This window comes from Podarcis raffonei, chromosome 7 (genome assembly GCF_027172205.1).
Source record: "Podarcis raffonei isolate rPodRaf1 chromosome 7, rPodRaf1.pri, whole genome shotgun sequence".
Taxonomy (NCBI): domain Eukaryota; kingdom Metazoa; phylum Chordata; class Lepidosauria; order Squamata; family Lacertidae; genus Podarcis; species Podarcis raffonei.
In genome coordinates, this window is record NC_070608.1 from 34,380,554 (window position 1) to 34,408,033 (window position 27,480).

General features: G+C 43.6%; 1 protein-coding gene across 3 annotated transcripts in view; it reads left to right on the plus strand.

Moving 5' to 3' along the window:
• The window catches only part of CPA6 (carboxypeptidase A6), a 50,678-nt gene that overhangs the window by 15,754 nt on the left and 7,444 nt on the right, over positions 1–27,480 (plus strand). Inside the window, exons 2-9 of one of the 3 annotated variants that reach the window (XM_053395945.1) lie at positions 5,418–5,493; positions 9,584–9,708; positions 11,770–11,884; positions 13,981–14,082; positions 14,875–14,979; positions 17,454–17,564; positions 18,143–18,233; positions 23,944–24,146. In XM_053395945.1, the coding sequence (XP_053251920.1) occupies positions 5,418–5,493; positions 9,584–9,708; positions 11,770–11,884; positions 13,981–14,082; positions 14,875–14,979; positions 17,454–17,564; positions 18,143–18,233; positions 23,944–24,146 (928 nt within the window). Of the gene's footprint in view, positions 1–5,417; positions 5,494–5,649; positions 5,781–9,564; positions 9,709–11,769; positions 11,885–13,980; positions 14,083–14,874; positions 14,980–17,453; positions 17,565–18,142; positions 18,234–23,943; positions 24,147–27,480 lie in introns of those variants that run through there. The other 2 variants (XM_053395947.1, XM_053395946.1) reach the window with 2 other exon arrangements.

Here is a 27,480-nt window from a genome sequence, read left to right on the forward strand (position 1 = left end):
CCTTTGCGCACGGAATGAAATGCGCCATCTTGGTGAAGAGGTCTACGACCACGAGTACCGCTGTTTTGCCGCGCGAACTGGGCAGATCTGTAACAAAGTCCAGGGCCACTTTCTCCCATGGTTCGAGCGGCGTCTGCAGCGGTTCCAGCAGACCCGCCGGCTTCCTGTGTACTGGCTTGGCCCTTTGGCAGGTGTCACACCTGGAAACGTAATCCGCAACTTCTCCCCGCACCTTGGGCCACCAAAAGTCCCTGGTGACTAATTCCGCCGTCTTGTCCTTGCCGAAGTGCCCAGCGCTGGGCGCGTCGTGCAGCTGCTGCAAGACTCTCGCGCGAAGGTCGTCTCCCGGTACGTAGAGAGCCCCTTTGCGGAGGAGTAGTCCGTCGCGTATCTGGAACTCGTCGTCCCTCGCTGTGCCGTTTCGCACCTCCTCCATCTTGGTTTGCGCAAACGAATCCGCCTGTAGCGCGCGACGGACTGCGTCCAGGTCCACTGCGGCTGAAGCGCACGCCCACACCTCTGGTGCGAAAATGTGTTTGGCCGCTGCCGGTGCCGCTTCCTCGAGATACTGCGGCTTCCTGGATAGCGCATCCGCCATGACGTTGTTGTCTCCCGGGATGTATTCTATCCGGAAATCGAAATCTGCAAAGAACTCCGCCCAGCGGATGTGTCTCTGGTTCAGGAACTTCGCCGTGCGCCAGTACTCCAGGTTCTTGTGGTCCGTGCGAACCTGCACCGTGTGTCTGGCTCCGACGAGGAAGTGCCGCCACGCCTTGAAAGCTGCATGAATGGCCAGCAACTCCCTGTCCCAGATGGTGTAGTTCTGCTCCGACGTGCTGAGCTTCCTGGAGTAGAATGCGCACGGTCTCCAGTCCCCTTGCGGATCTTGCTGCAACAGGACCGCCCCCACCGCTCTGTCCGAGGCGTCCATTTCAACCCTCATCGGTTTGCTGGGGTTTACGTGTAGCAGCTGTTCTTTGGACGCGAAGAGACGCTTGAGCCTCCGAAAGGACTGCTCCGCCTGGTCCGTCCAGGTGAACTTCTTCTTCTTGGAGCTGAGGGTGTCCGTGATGGCCGCCGTCTCCTTCGCGAACCCCTTGATGAACTTGCGATAAAAGTTGGCGAAACCGACGAACTTCTGGACCTCCTTCCGGTTGCGCGGGCTCTTCCAGTCCAACACTGAGCGGACCTTGGCGCTGTCCATGGCAAGTCCCTTGTCGGACAGCTTGTAGCCCAGGAAATCCACCTCTGTCGTGTCGAACTGGCACTTCTCCAGTTTGGCGTAAAGTCTGTGCTCCCGTAGTCTCTGCAGGACCTCCTTGACGTCCTCCTCGTGCGCCTCCTGCGAGTCCGAAAAGATCAGGATATCTAAGAAGCAGACGCACTTCTTGTAGAGGAGTCCCGCTAGCACGTGGTGCATGAAAGCTTGGAAACAATGGGAGCCATTTTGGAGACCAAACGGCATGACTCTGTATTCATAGGTTCCTAAAGGCGTAAACATGGCTGTCTTCCACTCGTCGCCCTCCCGCATGCGTATAAGGTTGTAGGCCCCTCGTAGATCCAACTTGGTGAAGATCCGTCCCTTCCTCACCGTCGCGAGCAGGTCGTCAATTTTGGGCATGGGGAATGCTGTGGGCTTTGTCCTGGAATTGATGATTCTATAATCCACTATGAGTCTCCGTTCGGGCGTGTCTCTCTTCTTCACGAAAAACACGGGACTGCCCCCCACTGCTTTGGATTCCCGGATGAATCCCCGCTTCAAATTGCGATCTATGAACTCCCTGAGTTCTTGCATTTCGTCTTCAGACATGGAGTACAGTCTCCCAGTCGGCAGCGTCGCCCCTGGCAGGAGGTCAATCTTGCAGTCGTAGGGTCTGTGGGGAGGCAGCTTGTCTGCTTCCTTCTCGCAGAAGACTTCCAAAAAGGCCTTGTACTTGTTGGGCACCGCTTGCACCATGCCTAGGTGTAGCTGCGGTGCATCCTCTTGCCCCTCTTCTTCCTGGCAGGTCTGGATGCAGTGCGCTGCGCAGTAGGAAGAGCAGAAGGTCAATTGCCGCTGGTACCACGCTAATGCCGGGCTGTGCCTATCCAGCCAACTCATGCCCAACACTATGGGCGTGTCCGACAGGTGGGTGACGTTGAAACTGATGACTTCGCGGTGGTTCCCAAGTTGCATCACCAGAGGCGGTGTCTGCTGTACCACCTCTCCTCCCAGTATCTTCCTGCCATCTACCGTGACAACATTTAGGGGTGTCGTGGCTGGCAGGAGTGCTATGCGATGCTGCTTGACGAAGTCCAACCCTACAAAGTCTGCGTTGCTACCAGAGTCAATGGTAATAGGGACCTCCAGGGTGAGCCCATCGGGCAGCTGGAGCGATGCAGTGAGTTGCACCACTGGTTTGGGTGGGAGGGGGTCTGTGGGCTGCAAAATCTCTGGGGACTGCTTCACTGACTCGCCTGGTTGAGCCCCAGAGCCTCCATCTCCAACCAGGCGTCGCCTTTTCCCTGCTGCTCTACTCCCTGCTGAATTGCTCCTTTAACAGTTGCTGAGGCTGCAGTGTGCTTCTGGAGCCTCTGGGGACACTCTTTCGCCATGTGCTGTGCACTGTCGCAGATGTAACACTTCCTGCTCCCTCTAGGAGCCTTCGCCTTGACTGCTCCTGGTGTTTGGGCTCTGCTTGCTGTCTGAGCCCTTGCACCTCCGATTTCCATTGGCTCCTCTCCACTCATCAGAGGAGGCGTGGACTGAGCGCGCTCTGTCTCTCTGGGTAGGAAGGGAGTCGTTCTAACTGACGTGTTTGCTCTTCGCCCCTCCTCCCTGCTCCACGGGCGTTCTTCCAGGCGCACCCCAATTGCGAGCGCCCTTTGGACTACTTCTGCTGTATTTTGGGGTCTCTCTCCCCTGGCCAGCTCATCTTTCACGGCTCCATTCAGCCCCTCCCAGAACAGATCCCTGACGGCAGCTGAGTCCTTCTGCCAGCCCAGCACATTTACTAACCCAAAAAAGCGGGAATGATACTGGCGCACCGTCGCTCTCCCTTGTCGCAATCCATGCATTTCCCTTCTAGTGACATCCACATCCACCGTTGATTTAAAGCAAGCGTCCATGGCTCCAATAAAAGCGCTTGAATCTTTGAGGGCGGGGTCATTGTCGCGTAGCAAGGTTCGCAGCCACGACTTAGCTTCCCCATGCAGATGAGTGATTATGAAACCCACTTTCTCCTCCTCATCTCTAAAATCTTTCCGAAGCAAATTGAGCGCGAAGACTACTTCTGCTCTGAAGTTAGGGTACTGCTGCAGGTTCCCGTCAAAATGGGTCACAAGGCTCGCCCCCCTTTTCCCGAGGCTAACTCCCTCCGGCTTGGCTCCCAGCTGCCCCTCCTTTCCCCATTTGTCCCACCTGGCTTGCAGATCCTGGCAGAGCGCAGCTGTGTCTTCTTCTTTTTTCTTAGACGCAGCCAATTCTGCGTAGAGCGTTGACACCGCTTCCTGCAATTGCTTGACTTTTTCCTCAGTCGTCATCTTTGCCTATCTCTGTGAGCTTGCAGAGTTTATTGAGATGGGACTTACTGTCAGCGCTGCCCAAGGTCCCAGCTCACACAAGACCAACGCTGCTTCTTGCTCAAGTTTAAAAGTCTTTATTGAAGTTCAGTCTCATTTCCAGACGTGCAGCGCGCAACGCTACATCTATCCGTCAGACCGTAGAAGTCCCATCTGAATCTCCGCCCCCCTGACACCAGCTTAAGATTCTAGCTTTACTCCACCTCTTCCTCTGTTCCTTCTTTCTCTGGGTCCTTCTGCTAGTCGGAGTCTCTGCCCTCCGAGATTCTTCTGACGCTGATTCTCCCGACTCCTCCCCCCCCCTCTTTCGGGCTTTAGGACCTGGCTCCCAATCCGGGTTTTCTGCTGTCCCGCGCTCCTCCACATTTGAACTTGGCGCGCGCGCGCAGCCTCCCACTTTCCTTCTGACCGTTACACTTGTGTCACTGCTCCCCCTTTCGGGGAGGCTAGCTGGACCTGGCCTTCCCTCTGTCTCCCCACTCCCCGATGGAGGAGAAGCTGGTCCTGACTCACGTGACTCTTCCCCCCCACTGTGCTCTGGTGGGGAAACTGGCCCTACTCCTCCGCTGCTCCTTTGGGACTCCCCTCTGGTTCCTTGTTTATGGATCGTCCCCTCTGGGATTCGCCTCGCCCTTACCATAGGCGCCCTCTCCTGGGAATCTTCTGATTCGCTGGAGAAGCTCATGGAATCTCTCGGTCCACTGTCATATTCCCCTACGCTCCCCTCTGATTCCTCTCCTCCGCTCTCTATCTGCTCTCTCCCCTGCTCTTCTGCTCCTGAGCCTCTGACAGTACCATTATCTGCTTTGCCCACCCAGAGATCAAGGAGGTCACTTTAATTGACTCACTTCTTATGTTAACTACAGGCCTGAGCTAGCAAAGCATTCAGCATTCCAGAAACACGGGCTAATTCTCAAGTGCATTGCAACTTCTGCAAGTGTTTGTCTCTGTGTAGACTAAACGGTGTCAATTTATGTTCAATATGCACAGACACAAGATGTGAGGCAGTGGAGAATCTGGCATGAGGAATTAAATAATCTCAAGTCTTGACACTAGGCTTTCAAAGGGTGCAAATAATTTGTGGTTGATGAGCTCTAGTATTTAAAACATCAGACCTATTAAAATAAGATCTTAAGAGGGATCTTCAATAGCCAAGAAGGGAGGAAATGTAGCATTTTACTTTTACCACAAAAGATATTAAGACTGAGTGAGAACATGTGACCATATATATACTGCTGGACTCCAAACTTCCATCAACTCTAGCTAGTATAGCCAATGGTAAAGGGTATGGGAATTACAGTCCAGAAAATCATCAGGAAGGCCACAGTTTTCTATTTCTGTATTAATCTCCAACTGGAGCGGGCACATACCCAATATAATTAAGATTTTTATAGGTCACCAGTCACTTTCAATATCTGTTCCCTATCTGACAATATCCATTGAGCTACAGTGCTTCAGAATCAGGTTTTTATCTGTTTACACATCTCCAAGCTATTTCCTTTATACAATAGCCCTTAGGTTTTGGTGTTTCTTTGTTAATACTTTATTATTGGATAGGGAGAGATGATCTCTCCCCCCCCCCCCCGTTTCCAGAATTAATAAGAACAACAAGAAGCAAATATTCACAGCTCTTCATCCTTTTTAACAACTCGAAGCGGGAGAGTTCACATTTCTCCAGGTGATGATATGAATTATTCAAGACATTGACATAAAAAAGGTGATACTGATTTGTGATCGGTATGTGAGCTGTAGTTAAATCTGCATGTACATTTTTATTGTTATCCTCCCTGCCTCTTACTTATGTTTCTTTTTGAAAAAAAGAATACTTAGGGTTTCATTTCAGTATTCCTTAACAGGGATAAAGTGCTACGGGTTGTTCCTGAGAATGAGAAAGCAGCAAAGACACTGAAGATCCTTTCTCAACAACTTGAGGTGAGTTTGGGGGCCTGAGATTGCTGTGGACTGAGGGACAGAATGAGCAGAGTGTTTCATCAGAGATTTTTAAATATGTTCTGAAGGATCATTGACACACATATCTCCGTCTCAATTTCTATCTATCATCTATCTATTCATTCCGGCTTGTGGTCTGAAGGCACTTGAGGCCACCAAGTTGCTGAAGCTAAGTCCTTCTGGGTCTGTTAAGAGCTTAGATGGCAGCTTACAGGCTTTCTGGGAGCCATATGCACATTACACTGCATTCAAAGAGGCAGTATATAAATGTAAGAACATGAATGAATGCTTAGGGAGGCAAGAAGAACTGAAGGGGGGGGTGGTGGTGGTGGTGGTGGTGGAGAAATGGAGAAAAACATGAGAGAGATGGGCTAACAAAGAAAGTGAGGGGAGACCAGAACAAAGCAATCCTGTGAACCCTTCTCACTTTTGTCTCTGGCCCCTCCTAATGCCACTAACTGATTATCCCCAAAGGAAACTGCTTTGATATTGTTGTTTTTACAATCAAGTGGTATATAGATTATAAATAAATGCAGGAATGCAGCTTGATTGATAGGAATCCATAGCGTAAGAAGCTACTTCATACAAGATCAGACTATTCGACAATTTAGCTCAGAATTGCGGCAGGAACTTCCAAATTGCTTGCCTGATTGTTTTAATTGAAGATACCAGGGATGGATTCTGGAACCACCTGTTTGCAAAACATGCACTGTATGGCTAAGCAGTGGTCCTTCCCCACAGAGTTTGTTCTGTGCTTAGTTACAAGCCATTTGCAAAAGACAGGGTGAGAGGCATCAGAAAAACATCTTTCTAGACCATATGAACCCTGTCTGATTCCCATATTTCAACACGGTTTATATAGTTCTGTATTAAGCATGCCTCTAATATTATTGTAATCCTTTTTAAGCAACAAACATTTTTTACTTTTATGAGCAGTAGCTGTGTACAATCATGAACAGTTTCCTTTAAAGCATCTTTGCAATGCTTTTCTAGCAGTACATCACTTATAAATAGGAGACTATTGTCTCCGTGTGTGTAACTTAGGGAAAAATAGAGTCTTATCAGCACAGCAAGAAATAAAGAACAAAAGTAAGAGATGATGATCAAGAATGTCAAGAACCAATGTTACCATATGAGGAATTCCTGAGAATCTGTATTTTTAAATGTTTTCTGTATTTTTAAATACAGGCATGCCTGATACCAGATAGAAAGTGATAGATGATAGATAGATGATAGATAGATAGATAGATAGATAGATAGATAGATAGATGATATAGATAGATGATAGATAGATAGATAGATAGATAGATGATAGATAGATAGATAGATAGATAGATAGATAGCCTTCAAGCATGACCTCCCCACAGGGATATCAAATAGGGTGGCCATTTATACATTGCCAAAATAGAGGAGATGTTTCACCATAAAGAGGAGGAGATAATATACACATACACAATCATCTTACCATCATGGGGAAGACTGTGATCAAGTGACCTGTGTGGTTGCTCAGTTTATGGACCAGGTGCTGATCATTGATGGACAAACCCAAGATCCCTCCTGTTCTCCCTTATTATGGCTCTTTCATCTTTAAACTGGGACGCGGGTGGCGCTGTGGGTTAAACCACAGAGCCTAGGACTTGCTGATCAGAAGGTCAGCAGTTTGAATCCCCGCAACGGGGTGAGCTCCCGTCGTTCAGTCCCAGCTCCTGCCAACCTAGCACGTCAAAGTGCAAGTAGATAAAATAGGTACTGCTCCTGTGGGAAGGTAAACGGCGTTTCCATGCGCTGCTCTGGTTCGCCAGAAGCGGCTTAGTCATGCTGGCCACATGACCCAGAAGCTGTCTACGGACAAACGCCGGCTCTTTCGGCCAATAAAGCGAGATGAGTACCGCTACCCCAGAGTCGGTCACGGCTGGACCTAATGGTCAGGGGTCCCTTTACCTTTACCTTTACCTATCTTTAAACTAGGACCTGCAAACATTCCAATAGAGAACTACGCCCTGCCAGTCCTTCAAACCAAGGATTGTCCTCTTCAAAGTGGGATACATAGCCATCCTATGATCCAGCCAGTTGCTATCTGATAGAGGACAGGATAACATAGCTTCCACCATCCCCAAACACCATGCAAAACAGCCACATATTTCTGCCTCTACAAATCTATCAGCACAACAAATGTTGATAAGCTGAAGAGTGAAAGAGCCAAAGGATAGCAATAACATACAAATTGCTTTAATTTTATGATTACCTTCAAGGTAAATTTGAGACCTTAGAATGCAGACATGTTTTAAGAAGCACATACTGAGTGCTTCTGGCTTATGTTGTAAATCTAAGTCACCTATCACATTACCAACATTCTTCCTTCCTCAAGGGAAAAAGCAAATAAATTTGAAACCAGTGTAATAAAGTTGAGAATCTATCCAAGAAGGAACTTGTTTATACCTAAAGAAATGTAAGCCCACAAAAGGTTTATTCTAATTGGTTCGTTCTCAGTTTACCCTTGGCATTTTTGTGTTTTCCACCAAGTGAACACACTGTACTTAGGCAAATTTGTAAAGCTACTATTCTTTGACAAATTTATGTATTCTGTGCGATGCCTCGTTCAAATCTCTGCAACCATGTTTTCCCCCAGGAGGAAAATGGGGGAGGGGAGTGTGGGGCAATATCAGTTCTCAGCTTCTGTTTACTCATGCTGTGGTTTAGGACAGGTCAACGATTCAGTTCCCAACATCTAGGACTGGGCTTCAACATGAAGCGGACTGAAGTAGCCACTTTAGGGGCCGGCACCTCCCCATTTTGCCTCAGGTGGCAAAACGGGATGGGCTGCCCCTGCCAACATTTCAAGTCAGGGCTGAGAGAACCCCCTGTCTAAAACCCTGGAGAGCCATTGCCAGTCAGTGTTGACAATAGTGAGCTACATGGTGTGACTGTGTATAATACACCTTCCTATGTTCCTATCTCCCCACACTTGTTGTAGGAATTCAGCCTCACCACATGGTGGCTATTGCAAATGGAAAATTGTTTCAGCCTGACATAGCTAGTGGTGCTAAGGTTTGCCCAGTAAAATCTTGGAAGATTTCCACTGCCATTATTCCATGTGTCTTTTCTCATTGGGCCTCTTATTAAAAACCTACTTGGGGAAGAAGATACTCTAATCTTGACCCTCAGAGAGATGTTCTTTTCCCTCTCTTATGTTTTCAACTGGTCTTGGGCTGCAATGCCAGGCCACCTTACCTGGAAGTAAGACTCACTGAAATTTGGTTTTACTTCTGAGCAGTGCACCCTAGGATTGTACAATTAGTTTCATTGTCTGGGTTTCAGACTTTAGGACTTACGCCTTAAATACCCCTTGCTTTAAAACAAACAAACAAACAAACAAACATTTTGCACTATCTTTGCCCAATGAGCTGTCATCCAGAGCTTTTGCATGACACTTTTCCAAGGGATGTGTTGCTGTAACTCCAAATGCTTTCTACTTATTGACAGATTCCTTTCCTTCGGTTGACCTGTTAGAAGAGTAAACTCTGAAAGCAACATCTACTTGCTACATCATCTGATATAATATTAAGAGACTACGCAGTATTTTGAAGAATTACTGTGTAGGAAATCGGATGCAGAGAATACATTTAATCACTGGTTGAATTATGGTAGCCGTGTTGCAGACGAGAGTACTTGTTTTAGGGGTTTTTTTAAGGTTTCATTTTCAGACACCAAATCACTAAAGCAGCATTCACATATCCTCTGACATGATTTTTGCAAGGATGTATATCAGTTATAGACTATAAATCTGCTTAAATGTACAGAAAAACACGTGGGCTGAAAATTAAGTTGAAGAAATTGTGCCTTATACACATTACTCATTTCAGCATAGGGGTGTTTTTTTTGCTATTTCAGGATCAATGTTTAATATTAAATCTGCTTTTCTCAGGCTGTAGTAAGTACCTACACATGAGGATGATCTCTGACATGTTATTGGAGTGCATAAGAAGAAGATGACCTTTTATATATTAAATTCATGGATGTTCTCAATCTAGACTGAATAAATATGAATTACAGGTTGGTTCCTGCACTACAGGTAGACCTGTGGCAGCCTGGCAGCATCTCCTACATCTCAAAGGGTGCAGTTACAGATATACGTGTATCAAGGAACAATTCGCAAATTCTTCTGCCTTACCTACAACAAGCAAACATCCAATATACGTAAGCATGGATTTCAGTTCCTCTAAGGCCACCTGATGCATTCTGCCATGGTTTAGGTCTGTTACATCTATTTTATTTAGAAATATGCTCCATTTAATATTGTGCCTTTTTAATTACAATGGCTGGAGAGTACACAGACCTCCTACAAAACTGTTATTTGAATGGAAGCATGCAGGAACTCTCTTGGGCAGACAGTTTAATTAAAAGAGTCCCCTTTAGAATGGAAACCAGTGTCTCTTCAGTGCTCCCAGGCCTGCTTTATTTGTTATATAAATGGTAATTATTGCCACTGGTTCCGCAGTCTGCTTAATTTGCACTTGAATGTTAAGTAGAAGTATGCTGAGTAGTTGCAAGCACACACATGCTTTAAAATTATATGCTAGAGATACACTAGTCAATTTCCTGTCACCAAAAAGCCCCGTGTGGAGCACAGATTCATTATTATTGTTAATTCCTCTGCTTTCAGTAGGAATTGCACTTATCATTCCACATTGTCATGTTTTTAAACTCCCAGCGGCATTTGTCAGAGTTCTGTCTCAATAGGAGCCGATAATTCTAAGATCAGGATTTGTGTGTCAGGAAGATGGAGAAATTAGCTAAATAACCCTTATTTGGGATTTTTATACTGGAGGTGTATTGGGAGCGTGTATCGAAATGCCATAATGCTGTGGCGTTGTTGTCTTTTTTTAAATGTCAGATTGCTCTAACTAGATCATAGAATGTGACACTGTTGACATGTTTCTACTTGAGCCTTCTCTTTGCCATGTTAGGAAAAGACTCTTAATTCTAAAGTTAATGGAAGTAGCACACGCTAATGTAATTGGCGCAAAGTATTCTTAATGGAGACATTGCGCAAACTTTGAACTTAGACTCCTGGAAGACATTGCTTGTTCATTTGGTTTTGTGTTGCTATTAGCTTTAACAGATGTTGCTATTACATGTTCCAACTTTTCTGTATGGCTCTGGGGGCTAAAACATATCTTTAAAAAACAACACAAGAAGTGAAGCTAGCAAGGTGCTTCTTAGAGTTTCCTTTGAGCTATCAAATATTCAAGGGAGGATGTACGGAATGATTTAGTTAACAAGCTAATTAAATTTCTATCCCACCCATCCTCCAAAAGGGAACCTGGGACAGCAAGATAGCAAACACATAACAAATTTTGTGGGCTTGAATAGAAGCATTCTTTATTTATTCACAATACTTCTGTAATGCACCCATGGAGCAAGCAGCTTACAACAGCAGTATAATATCACTATAAAAAAATAAAAAACAAACTGGAGAATAAAGTCGATATACCAAAACAAAACACAAGCCCACCTCTCAGCAACACCAATAAATAAATTAAATAGGCTTTTAAAAATTAAGGGTGGAATTCAGTGTTGTGGTACTACAAATGTCCTGTGTGCACAAACATATCAGAACAATCTTCCCTCTCCTCATACACTTTATGGGAGTTCTCCCGGCCAGTTTGAGGGTGCAGGAGGCCCATGGTGAGAGGAGAGGGGGCAAAGCCCTCTTGCACAAGTCCTCGGCCCATGGGAAAGCTGGCAAGGTTTAGGCAAAGCTGAGTAGAGAAGCTAATGCAACAAATGGCTGAGCCCAGATCCACTTGCATTTTAAGGTTCAAAGATTAACATATTCCAGATTGTAAAAAGAGATTAATCTTCTTTCAGTTTCACAGTAACCCTTCTTAGAAGTCTGAATGTAAAACAGGATCTAGCAAAAATGTGGAAGATACTAAGTTTTTCATTTAAACTTCAATACTGGCTAATTAGTTTACATCATGCTCTGTGATTCCCTTAAAAAAAAACACAACTTCTCGGCTTTTTTCAAAGTACTGTTATATTTCAAAACAACTAGCTTGTTTGACAGCACATTACAGTATACCAGAATGCTATCACAACCAATTTAGGCAGGCTTATGACAGTGACACAAATAGTTCCTCGACGTGTTTCAATCTATGTTACTTCAGCTTACCATAACAGTGTTATTTTCCTGCATTTTTCTATGCCCTTTCTTCCTTGGTCTGCATTTATTCATTTTGCTTTCTTTTGACACAGCATCCTCATATCTGATCTGCAAAAAGCAGTAGAAAAGCAAAGTGGTTTGGGGTCATCCAGGAATCGTAGATCATTACCAGGATACAGCTATGAAATATATCATTCACTGGAGGAAGTAGGTAACATTAAAATGGTATCCCATGTATTCGCAAGTGCATGTCCTGGGGAATTAGCAAACGTGTTATTTCTAGAACCTTTTAAATAACCTTTAAAAAATATGTAGACTAGAAAACTCATTGAAAACACTTTAAGGGATTCCTAGCCTTTGCAATATTGTGCTGGTTTTTCATTTTCATATATGATAAGTTTACCAGATATTTTTTTAAATGAATCCGGGGACACTTTTCAACTTCAATGGATTTTGTATGGAGACTGATTTGTAAATCCAGGGAGACATCTCTAGATTTGTCTGGCAGGGCAAGAAACCTAGAATAAAGTTTAAAATTTTAACTGATGTAAAAGAAAGAGGTGGATTTGCCCTGCCAGACCTCAAACTGTACTATGAATCAGCAGCATTTCGCTGGTTAAAAGACTGGCTGCTTCTTGAGAACACAGATATTTTGGATTTAGAAGGTTTCAATAATGTTTTTGGGTGGCATGCATACTTGTGGTACGACAAGGTTAAAGCACATAAGGCATTTAAAAACCATATTGTCAGGAAAGCTCTGTTTAATGTCTGGACAAGATATAAAGATTTGCTGGAAAGTAAAACCCCGAGGTGGTTGTCACCTATGGAAGCTAAGTCTCAGAAAAAGCTCAATATGGAGGCCAAATGGCCAAAATATTGGGAAATTTTGGAGCAAGAAGGTGACAGATTGAAACTGCAGAGTTTTGAGAAATTAAAAGACAAAGTGCGAGATTGGCTTCATTATTATCAAATAAGAGAGGCCTACAATTTGGACAAAAAAATTGGCTTCCAGGTGGAGAAATCAAAATTGGAAACAGAATTGTTAGAACCAAAAACTAAGATTTTGTCAAGGATGTATAACTTGCTGTTAAAATGGAATACACAGGATGAAATGGTCAAATCAGCGATGATTAAATGGGCGCAGGACATAGGTCATAACATTATGTTTGCTGACTGGGAGCAGTTGTGGACCACCGGTATGAAGTTTACGGCATGCATTGCCTTAAAGGAGAATATTATGAAAATGATTTACAGGTGGTACATGACCCCAGTCAAGCTTGCAAAAATTTATCACCTGCCTGACAACAAGTGCTGGAAATGTAAAGAAGCTGAGGGAACATTCTTTCACCTTTGGTGGACGTGCCCAAGGGTTAAGGCTTACTGGGAAACGATATATAATGAACTGAAGAAGGTATTTAAATTTACCTTTCCTAAGAAACCAGAGGCCTTCCTTTTGGGCATAGTTGGCCAACGGGTGCCAAAGAAAGATAGAACATTTTTTATGTATGCAACAACAGCAGCAAGAATACTCCTTGCCAAGTACTGGAAGACACAAGATCTACCCACCGTGGAGGAATGGCAGACGCAAGTGATTGACTACATGGAGATGGCTGAAATGACTGGCAGAATCCGTGACCAGGGAGAAGAACTGATGGAACAGGACTGGAAAAAGTTTAAGGATTATTTACAAAAACACTGCAAAATGTTTGAGTGTTAATATGATGTGGGAAGTGAAGGTAACAGGGTTTGTGGGATCTGGTTAAATGTGAATGAAAAGAAGAATGTTAAAAAGGAGAAGGGGTTATGAACAGAATAATATTATGTCATAGTATATAAGATGAGGAATGGGCTAAAACAATGAAAAATTGGGACATAATAATTAGAAGAATATAAATTTAAGCATGGTTTAAATAAGGGTTTGAATTTGCTGAATTTGATTGGAACAAAGAGGAACACAAAAAAGGGGGATGTGAGGAGGTCAAGACAGAGGGGTATGGAATTTTGTAAATGTAAGAAAGTGGATTTTTCTTTTTTCTCTTTTTCTGTTTATCTTTTTTTTGCTATATATCTTTGTTTTTCTGTTTTTTATGTGAGCCTCATTTATGGTAATGTTATATCTGAAATGATGAATTTTTTGATTTGTAAAACTTCAATAAACATTTATTTAAAAAAAAAAAGAAAGATTTGTAAATCCAGGAACTGTCCCCAGGAAATGGGGATGTCTGGTAACCTTAATATATGATAAGTAAAATGATTCAAATTATAAAGATGCCTCTTGTCTCTCTTTATTTTTGCTTTTTCAGATTCAGAATTGGATGTATCATCTGAACAAAACTCATTCAGATCTTGTCCACATGTTCTGTGTTGGCAAGTCATATGAAGGAAGACCACTTTTTGTGCTAAAGGTAAAATAAAATTGAAAAAATGTTTGTGAAATTATTGGCATATAATGCTCTAGGGCCACCCCAATCTTTGAGTGGTGCAAAATTCCAGTGGTTTCATGTGCTAACCCAGAGTTCAGTTTTCTTGGAATGAGTGACGGTGGAGACTGTAGTGTCTTTATGATATATGGTTTATTTACACATGCATATATACAACCGAAGTACAAAAAGGGTTCCTCCTGAGAGGTTCAGGATTGAAAATGTGTAATTGAAGTCCCTGTTGAATCCAGGAACTCAAATACCTATTGAATCAGGCATACAGCCTACCCAACCCACTAAGCTCACAACAATAAACATGAATGGCCAAGGAAATTCCACCTAGGAACATAGAATCATAGAGTTGGAAGGAAGCCTGACATGTAATTCTTTTGCAAGTGTTCAGAAGGAGGGGAAAACATACCATCAAATTTTATTTTGTAAGATAGTAGAGCCAGGAGCCAAAGAATTGTTAAACTATTTCCATGAGTCCAGTAGGAGATTTAAGCTTGTTTCTCCTAGAATCATAGAATCATAGAGTTGGAAGAGACCACAAGGGCCATCGAGTCCAACGCCCTCCAATCCTCTTGCTGCTTCCTCCTGCGCTGCAAAGTTAAGTTCTTTTGGAACTATCAAAAGCAGTTTATGGTGCTCAGCTGTTTAAAGAAAAAGGAAACAATTCCACACAAGGGATTGACACAAGCCCTTATAGTAGTTTGGACGCTGGCCTGTGTTTTTTGTTTTTGTTTTCTCCTCACTTATGCACATTTACTATTGCAGCTAGGCAAAAGATCACGCCTTTACAAGAAAGCTGTCTGGATAGACTGTGGAATCCATGCAAGAGAATGGATTGGACCAGCATTTTGCCAGTGGTTTGTGAAAGAAGTAAGGATCGATTCCTCTGTTGTATTTTGGAATTAGGAAATTGTAAGTCCGGTGCATTCAGTTTGCTGCCTTTGTATCTGGAACTCATTTGTAATGGTTAACTAGGGTGAAGGTAGCCATATCTGTCAGAAGCGAGCCAAGGCTAGGATGCTCTCAAACCTTAACCTTTGACAATATTGCTAGCAGCCATAGTGCAGCTTAATCTGCTATCAGCCATTTCCTGCATAGATGAAGATGAAGCGCCCTGGTACATCCCAGTGAATAACTCCACTGCCACTGTGACTAGCTGATTTCTTGACTTAGGACAGCGGGGGTTGGCACTTACCGCGGGGCCTGGCCTGCAGTGCGCTTGAGTCACGTGTCTCTCCTGGGAGTGAAATGGTGGCTTGGGGTCCCACGCTGCCCGAAACAGCAGCATGGGGCTTGCATCCGCCAGGCGGACTCTGTGGGCAGCTCACTGCGCCATCTGCCTGGGCGGATTGCCGCGGTGCCCCTGTGGGTGGCTCGCCCCACCCCTGCCACTCCTGGTGCCAAAGCAGCTAGCTACGCCCCTGCCCACAGTGATGTAGCTCTTACATGTTGCTCTCTGTGCACTGATATGTGGCAAATATTCCAGTCCTTTTGAGATGTATGATGGTTGGAGAGCTGAACTAGGATTAGGAAGACCATGGTTCAAATTTCTACTCGGCTATAATACTCACAGAATGGCCATGTCTCAGTCATTGCCTTGCAGCTTAACCTTATCTCACGGGGTTATTGACAGGATAAAATGGTGTGGGATAGGGAGCCTTGCACACCTTCTCATTTCCTTGGAGAAAGGGAGGAGATAAAACTGTAATAAATATGAAATATGTTCAGCAATGATTAGCTTGCTAAGCCTGCATTTAAAAGATAGGGTGCAGTACCTGCTGTTGCCACAGTGAGGCATGCCACACATGCTTTTGCAAATAACTGTGGCAGTTTCCTCTTTGCCATGACATTGTGTGTTTATCTACTACAAAACAATACAAGGAATACAGGAGAAGACTAAATATAGCATAACTGGAAGGTGTACAGCAAGAGTGGCTAACCTTTGGCCCTCCGGCTGTTATGGGACTACAACTCCCATCACCCATCACATTCTCAGAGTGGTTCAAGTGCCGATCTCTCTTCCCAGGGAGTTCTGGGAACTGTTGTTCTGTGAGGGGAATAGGGGCTCTCCTAACAACTCTCAGCACCCTTAACATACTACAGCTCCCAGAATTCCTGGGGGAAGCCATGACTGATAAAGTGCTGCCATAGAGCTTTATATGTATGATGGGAATGTGGCCTAAATCTAGGGTCTAATGTTACCTAGCTGCACCTTTGTGCTGGAGATGTCAGTTGAACACTGTTTCTGGCAGCAGACAAACTAAAGCTATATTGCGTTTTATAAAAATTGTCCTCCTCGGCATTTCCTTTGGATGAGCCAAGTTGCTGTGTCAGACTCTCTGAGAGTGCAATATTCCATAATTTCCAGTACCACAAATATACCAATATCTCTAACCTTGCTGCAGAAAGTACAAGGTCCCTTATGTAACAAGTGATGCTATGGGCTTTTTACTATTAAAATTGTTTTTTTAAAAAAAATCAGTTATATATTGTTTTCAGTTTCACATGCAATCACTATGGGACATGGCAACTGAATTTAATTCTGAATGAAAAACATTCATGAACATAAATGAAGTTTTATAAACCTGATTTTGGGGGGTGAGGGGGAGATGGGCTTCTCAGTAGAAGCTCCTGCATGAAGGAATTTTCAAACAACCATCACCAGACTGCTGTGAAATTATTAATCAGTGGGGCATAGACACCCCAGAATCCATTAAGTTTTAATGCTCTTCCATGTATTTTACTTGCAAATATGAATTGTTGCGAGGCAAATATACTTCTGTATGCCATAATGAATCAGTTCAGCATCCATGGATCAGTGCTCAGACCCTGTAGACTGCAGTAGTAGACCTAGTTATCTGCAGATTGTTAGCTGTTGCTCTTAAATCTCTATCTACTTACTATTTTATTTGTTGACCTAGGCCTGACTCAGGCTGGAGTGGGAGCTGCTTCCAGGTCATCTGGTTCCATGTTGCCCAATAATATCTGAAGACAGGAACTAGATTAATGGCACTGGAATGGTGGTTTTTTTACGCCATTCCAGAATAGTGGAACTTTGGCAACAAAGAAGTACTGTAGAGTTTCTTTTTAATGGCATTATCCTAGTTTGTGGATGCCTGTCTTAGTAGAACTTTGCTTGAGCACCAAAGTCTATCTGAGCTCTAGCATGCCTTATGTTTCTAGTCCTGCTCTGCAGTTCTGATTATTATTTCGTGTCCCCCCACCCACCCAAAGCTGATATACATACACACACACACACACATATATATGAGAAGGGTTCAGGATGGTTCCTATGGGTTTTTGATTACAAACATTACTTTGATTATTCTTTTGCCCATTCATAGGCTCTCCAGACCTATCAAAGTGACCCAGCCATGAGAAGAATGTTAAATCAACTGTATTTCTACATCATGCCTATTTTTAATGTGGATGGATACCATTTTAGCTGGACCCAGGTAAGTCATGTTTCCAGCATTAAGGTATTAGTAGAGTTAGAATTCAGTATATATTTTTACTGATATCCTCCTTGTAGAGCAGCAGTAAAACTGCTAGCACATTGTAGGATCTGGAATGGTTTAAAATTGAATGGGGGACTGCATGTTGAGATTTCTGCATCGCAGGGGGTTGTACTAGATGACCCCTAGGGATCCCTTCCAACTCTACAATTCTGTGATTCTACGAATGCAGTCAAGGGCAGGTAATTTGCAACATGCTTACATTTAACTCGTGCACATTCAGCTTTATGCACTTGGCCAAAGTAAAAAATAAGGAAGATAGCGGACATCCAGGAACAAGGACTTTGGCAATCCCACCCACCATTGAACCTAATGTGTTTTGACTATACACAGTTCTGGCTTTACGGACTATCCCTGGAACTTAACCCCAGCATAAGTTAAGAGCCGCCTGTGTTTCAAAATATGTGTTTGGGGAGGGAGTTCATGAAGTATCTTTACAAGAATTTGTTAATATGCACATGATGCTTTTTTTACCAATATATATGTTGTCTTTCCATGTTCTAAACAATTATGGATAGGATCGATTTTGGAGAAAAACAAGATCAAAGAATTCAAGATTCCGTTGCCATGGCGTAGATGCCAATCGTAACTGGAAGGTGAAATGGTGTGGTAAGTCTAGAATTAGCCTGTATTTGAATTAGCAAGCTATGGAGCAATTTTACTATCCAGGATATTAAAGTGCACTGCAAATTTTTATTGGATATGGTCCAGGTTGCGAAGCAAATCAAACCATGGTTAACAGTTTCACTATAAACACAGAGATCAATCACACTTCACTCCTCACCTGGTGCAAGCAGAAAGAAAGAAGCAACAATCCCTGGCCTAGAATTCTATCCATGCTTAAATGCAAGTCCCACTGGGGCAGCATTGGCAGTGTGCGTATATGGCGGGTGTGGGAAGGGGCACTGATGCAGGATAGAATGTCCCTATTTTTATTTGAGGAATGTTGGGGGATATGCCATCGGACTTTGCAGTTTAGCGCTGTAGGCCTCAATATGGGACTAGATGTAGGCATAATAACCCACTAGAGAACTACAAAGTTTTGTGGGTTTCAAATAATTGATGTGACCAGTGCTTTTTTCCCTAAAAAATGTTTAGGGGTACTCTCATTTTCCTGTTGTCGTGTCCGACTCTTCGTGACCCCATGGACCAGAGCACGCCAGGCACTTCAATCTTCCGCTGCCTCCCACAATTTAGTCAAACTCATGCTGGTAGCTTCGAGAACACTATCCAACCATCTTGTCCTCTGTCATCCCCTTCTCCTTGTGCCCTCCATCTTTCCCAACATCAGGGTCTTTTCCAGGGAGTCTTCTCTTCTCATGAGGTGGCCAAAGTATTGGAGTCTCAGCTTCAGGATCTGTCCTTCCAGTGAGCACTTAGGGCTGATTTCCTTAAGAATAGATAGTGTAATGGTTATATGGGGTTGCTCGTGCGTAAGAATGGAGAGGTTTGATCTTCTTGCAGTCCATGGGACTCTCAAGAGTCTCCTCCAGCACCATAATTCAAAAGCATCAATTCTTCGGCGATCAGCCTTCTTGATGGTCCAGCTCTCACTTCCATACATCACTACTGGGAAAACTCATTTTCCTACTCATATTGAAATACTGCCCCTCAATGAGGCCAAACTTAGATTCACAAAATGTTTAGGGGTATGCATACGCCTGCGTCCCCCCAGAAAAAAAGCATGGTATGTGACTAATCAGCAACCTTACCATTTGTATAGCGCTTTCAAGTGTTCAAAGTGGTTAACGTTTATTATTTAGCTGTAATACATACAACATCCCTGTAAAGTCAAGTCACTATTGCTATTACCTTCCATATTGCAGATGGGAAGGTTGAAGCCAAGAGCGAGAGTAGATTGCCAATGGCTACCTACTGTGTTCAAAACGAGAGATGAGATTCAAAGCAGGAACTTCCTGATTCACAGCTCCACATCTTAGGCCCATTCTAATTAATTTATACTTAATTAGTTCATATTATAGCCTAAAGAAACTGAGAGACTGCCTCACGGTTGCCTAGTGAATCTATGCCAGTGCCTCTGGTCTCCTTCATTCCTTTAATCCCCTGTTGCACAACAAAACAGAAGAGAATGAAGTGAGTAAATTCTTTAATTCTGAAACTCAGTTGCCTTTTTTTTGAAGACATGAAGAACAGATTTGCATCTGGTTGGCTCTCTTATCTATATATTGCTTGTTATTACATCAAATGTGTTCAACCCAGGCGGGAATTCATCCCTCATTTCAGTTAGTTTTTACCTTTCACATCAATATAAACGTCTGTGCTTGCTCTGCTCAGATGGCACTCCCATGTGCATCCTCCCCCCCCTATAGATAGCTGATTCTTAGAACAGTCCTTTTTTGATGTCAGTGATTTTTCAGAAGTAAAATGGAGACATAGAACTGCTGCATATTTGCCCAAGGATACAATGCAAGCCAACATCTATGACAGAATTAGAGCTTGAAAGTCCTTTGCTCCGAATCCCATGAACATTTGTCATCTTACATTGCCTCTCTCAAAGAGACAAAAAAAAAAACCTGAACAGGGAAGTCATAGTTTGTATTATCTTGACCTGTTTTTATTCAGAAAAACAACCTTCACTCTGTGTTCTCATGGAGATGTCTTAGTTCCATCTCCAGTTTCCAGGCCTTGAAATTCTTAACAGGTGCCTGAGGGCAGGTAGGTTTTGAGCACGAATCCTGTTTTTGCATTTCTTCTGCACATGTTTGGCATTCAATGAGCGAGACTGTTTCTTTTCCTTTAAGGCAACATTTCTGTGTCAGCTCTGTTTCTCTTCCTTTCTGGCATAAGCACCTTGACACAGCGCCTACCTCTTGTGGCTCACTCCTTTCTCTAATGCAAGTAGGAATATCTCCAGATTTGGCTTTGCAGTCTATGGTACACATGGGATGGAGTTATTTGTTTCATTTGTGCCTCTAATTTTACTAGTGACATACATATAGGCAACATTATTACACACCCAGACTGTTTATATTTGAGAAGCTCAGTTGTAGATGATATGGTTTGAAAGCAAAACGTCCCAGGTTTTAAATATACATATTTTTTTTATTTTTATGGAAAATAACAACAACATAGAAGCTGGTAAATTCTCCTCTGGCACAAATCCAGATTTGGGGTCCAGGGTTTCTGGTATCTTGGGGCTAGGGGAGCTGGGGTTATAGTTTAGTGGTGGTTCTCTTCCATTGGCACTATTGGGCCCTCAGACTCTGTGTCTGAGTCTCTGGGTTTATGACAGAAGGAGATAATGCCATCTCTCTCAACCTATGTAGTTGGGACGTTACAGGTTATCCACTGTTCCATCTCTTTGCATCAATATGAAAGCCACTATCAAGTTTTTCAACCCATACGCTCTGTTTTCGTTCCTTCATCCATCTCAAGAAAGCGCAACATACCGAGTTCACTTTAATGATTGTCTCCTGCAGTGGGAGATGAACAATTCGACCATCTTCTGAAACAACCTTGTAGAGCAATTCTGTTATTTCCTGGATTTTTATTGTCTTGTTGTGACAGTAACTCTGGCATTCGACAATAGCTGACATTTACTGAATTCCTTTTTATCCTTCCCCACCTAAACTCGAAAACCTTATCTGAATGAAAACATTAGATAATATAGTAATAATATAGAGAACTGCATAGCTGTGCATGGCAGCTAGCATTTCTCTTTTAATATTTGTGTTCCTCATAATTGTGGGGATGTTGCAGGAGTAGTACACAGAGATTCTATTGGTTCGATAGGAAATTGGAACAGCTGCTATCAGCTTAGCCTACCAAAGTTAAGTATACAATTTACCTTTGTCAGCTGCAAATCATAGCTAGTAAAAGAAGATTGAGGTTAATCATCCCATATATAAATGCTGTAAAATAATGATCAAATCCATCTAAAAATAATAATTTATTGCTTTGTTTCTGTCTGAAAGAATCCTCTCCTGACTTTGTAACCTTAAGGAAGTAACCATCTGAGGTAAGCCATGCAATAACAGCTATATTGCATTGTGCCATGTTCTCAGGCAGTAGCAAATTGGTTTTGTGGCCCCATCAGAGAATCCCATCACATATGAGACTTGAAGTCTCTACTGCAACAAAGGAGCCGTAAGTCAGTGTGATCCAGTCTTCGATTAGATCTTGTAACTACCATTTACAGCAGGGGTCAGCAAACTTTTTCAGGAGGGGGCCAATCCACTGTCCCTCAGACCTTGTGTGAGGCTGGACTATATTTTGGAGGTGGGAATGAACGAATTCCTATGCCCCCACAAATAACCCAGAGATACATTTTAAATAAAAGCACACGTTCTACTCATGGGAAAACACGCTGATTCCTGGACCATCCGCGGGCCGGATTTAGAAGGCGATTGGGCCGGATCTGGCCCCCCGGGCCTTAGTTTGGCTCCCCATGATTTACAGGTTGTGGCAGGATGGTCATGAATAGAAGCATCCATACCTAACTTTCTCTAGCCTGGTATGAACTCAATTTCATCTGTGCTAGTTAACATCAGCAGCAGCAACAGGAGGTAAAGATAAGTCTTTTAACAGCTGCAAAATTAGCACTATGAAGGAAGAACACCAATCCATTATATTGGCAAAGATCCAAAGCTGCCTCAAGAAAAGTTTTGAAAGAGCAGACTAGGCATCTAAACAGCTCAGTTTGAACTAATGTGGGTCATTTCAAGCCAGACAATATGGGAATACTTTCCTGAAGCTAGAAGGTTTGAAAACAACTGAATTATAGCATTTGATAAGACATTAGGAGATGATTCTCTTGAGTTAGATTACTTGGTGGCTGTCTGTTTAGCAGAGAGTATACCACATGCCCTCGCTACCACAAAGTGCCCATCTGAGCTCAGACAAAGATAATCTTTGCATTTTTTCACTGATGGCCATGAAGAGAAGTTCTCGTGTCTTAGTTCCTCAGACTATGCAAGTGCTATTTAGCTACTTCTGAGTTATTATGCTAATTATATAGCCTATTATACTTCATATTTTTAAGGATCGTCATGCAATGCTGGTTCTCATCCCCTTACTATTTAAAGTACATTTTATGCAAATGGTATTTATTAAAAGGAGTGTTTAATAAGCCCCTTGTGGCAGCAAAAATGCAGCAGTCAAGGTCTCATTGTTATGCAGAATTCCTGGAAAAAAAATATTTTTGTGTGTTAAACCCAAGCCAGTTACACAAAGAGCATAAAGGACATCATGCTAACCATTAACAGGTCAGAAACTGGTAAACCTCCCTGTGACTAAGCCATGGTTAGTGTTTTGGGAATGTTGCATCTGCACTCCTACAGTCGTAACATACATTCTGGTACAAACAAAAACTCCATCCACTTCTATTCTTTTAATTGGCATGACTATTCTGAAGTATTGAAGCTACTACAAGAAAGGTTTCGGGCACTATCCAACCTGGTTTAAATAATGCCTTCAGTTTAAACAGCCGCAGTGGAAGGGCTTCAAGTTCTGATTTCGGCCAAATCCTTTGTCCAAACAGATAAAAAAAACACACCTGTGTGCAACTCAGTGTTGGAGGACAGAGCTGCTGTGTCATGCAGCACGCACACACCCTGTGCCCATCTCAGTGATCTTGTTGACCTCAGGTGCACTGTCCCTTTGCCAGGGTTGAAAGTGAGATTCAACAGTCAGCCCATATATATATATGGACTTCACCTTTGCCCAGCCCAATGTATTTTGAATTTGAATGATACCGTATTTGAATGATACCGTATTTTTTGCACCATAACACTCACTTTTTTCCTCCTAAAAAGTAAGGGGAAATGTCTGTGCGTGTTATGGAGGGAATGCCTACGGGTGGCATGCCTACGGATTTTCTTCCTCTAAAAACTATGTGCGTGTTATGGTCGGGTGCGTGTTATAGAGCGAAAAATACGGTACCTCCACCATTCAATGCACAGAAACGCACTAGAATGACAGTTCAATCTTACTTCCCACATGGGCAATAGGGTAATGTCCTCCAGTGCACCTGAGGACAGTAGGATAGTTATGGGGGTGCAGGACAAGCCATGTGGCTCACACCACTCTGTCCTCCAGCAGCTCCTTCTGCTGCCCACCAGCATTTGCTGAAAGATGCTGTTACCTTACTCTCCCTAACGTCAGCCCTGCCTTAGCCTCAGGCAGCAAAGTGGTTTTGGCCAACTGGTCCTTTCTATTCCTTTTTTGTTTTTTGTTCAAGAGAGTTTATTTTAATAAAAATAGAGCCCCATCAGCACCAGCACGATATCTGTGGGTGTTTTCCTGGCTTGCGTCCAATTTAAATGTTGTGGGTTTAATTTGGTCTTCTTTTTCTTTTCAGATGAAGGGGCTTCCACCCACCCCTGCGACGACACATACTGTGGTCCTTTCCCTGAATCTGAGCCAGAAGTGAAGGCTGTAGCTCACTTTCTTCGCAAACACCGGAAGCAAATAAAAGCTTACCTGTCCTTTCATGCGTATGCCCAGATGCTGTTGTATCCCTACTCTTACAAGTATGCGACTATTCCAAATTTCAGCTGTGTGGTAAGTACAGGATTTGAAGAATTTTGAATCCTTGCAGATCACTTTGAATTTGAAGAAAATACTGTACTTTAACATGTATAAGACAATGTTTTTTTTATTTAAAAGTTATGTAAAAATTTGGGGGTCGTCTTATACACAGATAGTACATAGGGGGGACGTGGGATTGGTTGCTGCCACGAGCCAGAGATTGTCTGCAGCTATTGGGCGTGTTATTGGTGGCTGCGGCAAGGGGTGGTGTTGACTAGCTGTCGCTGCGGGCGATTGGAGGGGACAGATGATGGGCGACTTGCAATGTGTGCGAGTGGCAGCATATATCAGGCAGGTGAGTGATTTTCCGGATTCCCCCCTTTAAAAAGCTCAGCAACTCTGGGCAATCTCCCCCCCCCCCATTTTCTTAATTTGGAGTTCCCAAAAATAGGGGGCGTCTTATACTCACCTCACAGAGTGTTTGTTGTGGGAGAGGAAGGGAAAGGAGATTGTTAGCCGCCTTGAGACTCCTTAAAAGGTAAAGGGGACCCCTGACCATTAGGTCCAGTCGTGACTGACTCTGGGGTTGCGGCGCTCATCTCGCTTTATTGGCCGAGGGAGCCGGTGTATAGCTTCCGGGTCATGTGGCCAGCATGACTAAGCCGCTTCTGGTGAACCAGAGCAGCGCACGTAAACGCCGTTTACCTTCCCGCCAGAGCAGTACCTATTTATCTATTTGCACTTTGACATGCTTTCGAACTGCTAGGTTGGCAGGAGTGGGGACCGAGCAACAGGAGCTCATCCCGTTGCGGGGATTCAAACCACCGACCTTCTAATCAGCAAGTCCTAGGCTCTGTGGTTTAACCCACAGCGCCACCCGCGTCCCTGAGACTCCTTAGGGTAGTGATAAAGTGGGATATCAAATCCAAACTCTTCTGCTGCTGCTGCTTGGTGTGTGGCTCTCAGTTCAAAGTAGTTATACTTCATATTTATGCATGGGCATATCATCCAATGTAATTGTTATATGATCAGTAATGAATACAATAAGCAATTTGCTTCATTTGAGGATCCAAGAGAGATAGCGCAAAACATTAGGAATGTTGCAGAAAGATTTTGTGGCACTGGATCTGACAGGAGTTAGACGAGTGCCCAAAATACTGTGACAAAAGCAGCCAGGGATTTAAAAAGCCAATCAAAAATGCCCATGTGTACTTAACTTGAGGTCAGATTCTATTTCCTTGCCTCCTTAAACTTCAGTCAGTGCTTTCACTATCCATATAGCTATGCTAATATCTGTTCTATGGGAAGAGAATGTATTATGGGAATTGCTAGGCAACAGATTACGTGCTCTCAGTCAGTGCTACTTGCAGTTGAGAAGGGAACCTCTGAAGCAATGCAACTGATTGCTTGGTCTAAGAATGTTTTGAAGGATACAAAAAACATGTGAGCCAGAGAGGTGCATCAGAGATCACTTGCAATATCACAGATGTGGCCAGAGCATCATTCTTGGACCAAAGTCAGGGCTTGGTGCAAGAGAGCCCCTGCACTTCTCCACACTTGGCAGAAAGGTGAAGGTCTCACCTGAACTGTTTAGTCTCCAGTGGATCCCCTGTATTCTATGCACATTCCCTGTCCAGTAGCAATTTGCAGCACGGCACGAGGCAGAGCAGGAGAACAACACCCACATGTCAAGAGATATGTCAAAAGGCCATGTCACTCTGTTTTCACATTGGTGGTGAGGAAGAAGGAAACATGATGGAAAACTGCAATGAAAGGTCGCAAGCCATCAAGTGCACTTGCACAAATATCAAATAACCAATGCAGTTGCACAGAAAACAAAAGAAAGGCACATTTACCCATGCCGTCAACAACCATGTAAGATGTGATCTCAGTTTATTGTGAACGGCGCTGAGCTGCAAAGCAGAATCACAAAGGATTTCCTTTCCATTTCCATCCCCTGAGGCAAACGTCACAAGCACCAGATCCTCAGATTTATTTTGCATGTTGAGATTGGTCAACAGATGAAAGCTTTACCATGGGCTTCAGTATTCAGAAATGAGGGGACTCTTTAATAATTCCTGAGCTGAAGGCAAACAGGCTTCTGTCCAGCATACTAGACGGAACTGTGCAGCCAGCCACTCTTTGAATTAGTGCACTAAATTATTTAGGGCATTGAAACTGGAGAAAAGGATACACAACTCCCCACATTTAAGTCTTGTCTTTGACTGCGTTTTACAGCGCAGACATGTGCATGTGTAGTCTATTTCAGTCTTTTGGGGAGATGGTTATTTAATTTATTAAACTATTTCTTTCAGTAACCATGGTCAGGGGATCTGAAGTGAAGTTGTATGACAGTGGGAATGGGGGTGGGACTGGAGCTTAAACCAACCCTGATTCTACTACTGAAAGGGTCATCAGTATCATGGGATAGGGTTTGTCGAGGATTCACAGCAATGGTGTTCTCAGGAGCAAACTTGCAATAAAAGTCATTTTACTTTGTTTAAATATAGAATTAAAAGGTATTCACACAGAGTGGTGCATGCTCTAGTTATCTCTCGCTTGGACTACTGCAATCCACTCTGTGGAGCTACTTTTGAAGGTGACCCGGAAACTACAACTAATCCAGAATGCGGCAGCTAGACTGGTGACAGGGAGTGGCTGCCAAGACCACATAACACCGGTCTTGAAAGACCTACATTGGCTCCCAGTACGTTTCTGAGCACAATTCAAAGTGTTGGTGTTGACTTTTAAAGCCCTAAACGGCCTCAGTCCCGTTTACCTGAAGGAGCGTCTCCAACCCCATCGTTCTGCCCGAACACTGAGGTCCAGTGCCGAGGGCCTTCTGGCGGTTCCCTCACTGCAAGAAGCCAAGTTACAGGAAACCAGGCAGAGGGCCTTCTCAGTAGTGGCACCTGCCCTGTGGAACGCCCTCCCACCAGATGTCAAAGAGAAAAACAACTACCAGACTTTTAGAAGACATCTGAAGGCAGCCCTGTTTAGGGGAGCTTTTAATGTTTAATATACCATTGTATTTTAATATTTTGTTGGAAGCCGCCCAGAGTGGCTGGGGAAACCCAGCCAGATGGGCGGGGTATAAATGAATTATTATTATTATTATTATTATTATTATTATTATTATTATTATTATTTATTAAAGAAGTCCTACTCACAGCAGACCCATTGAAGTTAATGGACATGGCTAACTTAGGTTCATTGATTTCAATGGGTTTCCTCTGAGTAGGACTTAGTTGAATACAGCCCTTGGTTTTTATTTATTATATTAATATCCCACCATGGAACTTGGGGCAGTGTCACTCCCAGACAGTCATTCATCCAGACACTGTCTCAACAGAGACCTGACCTGAAG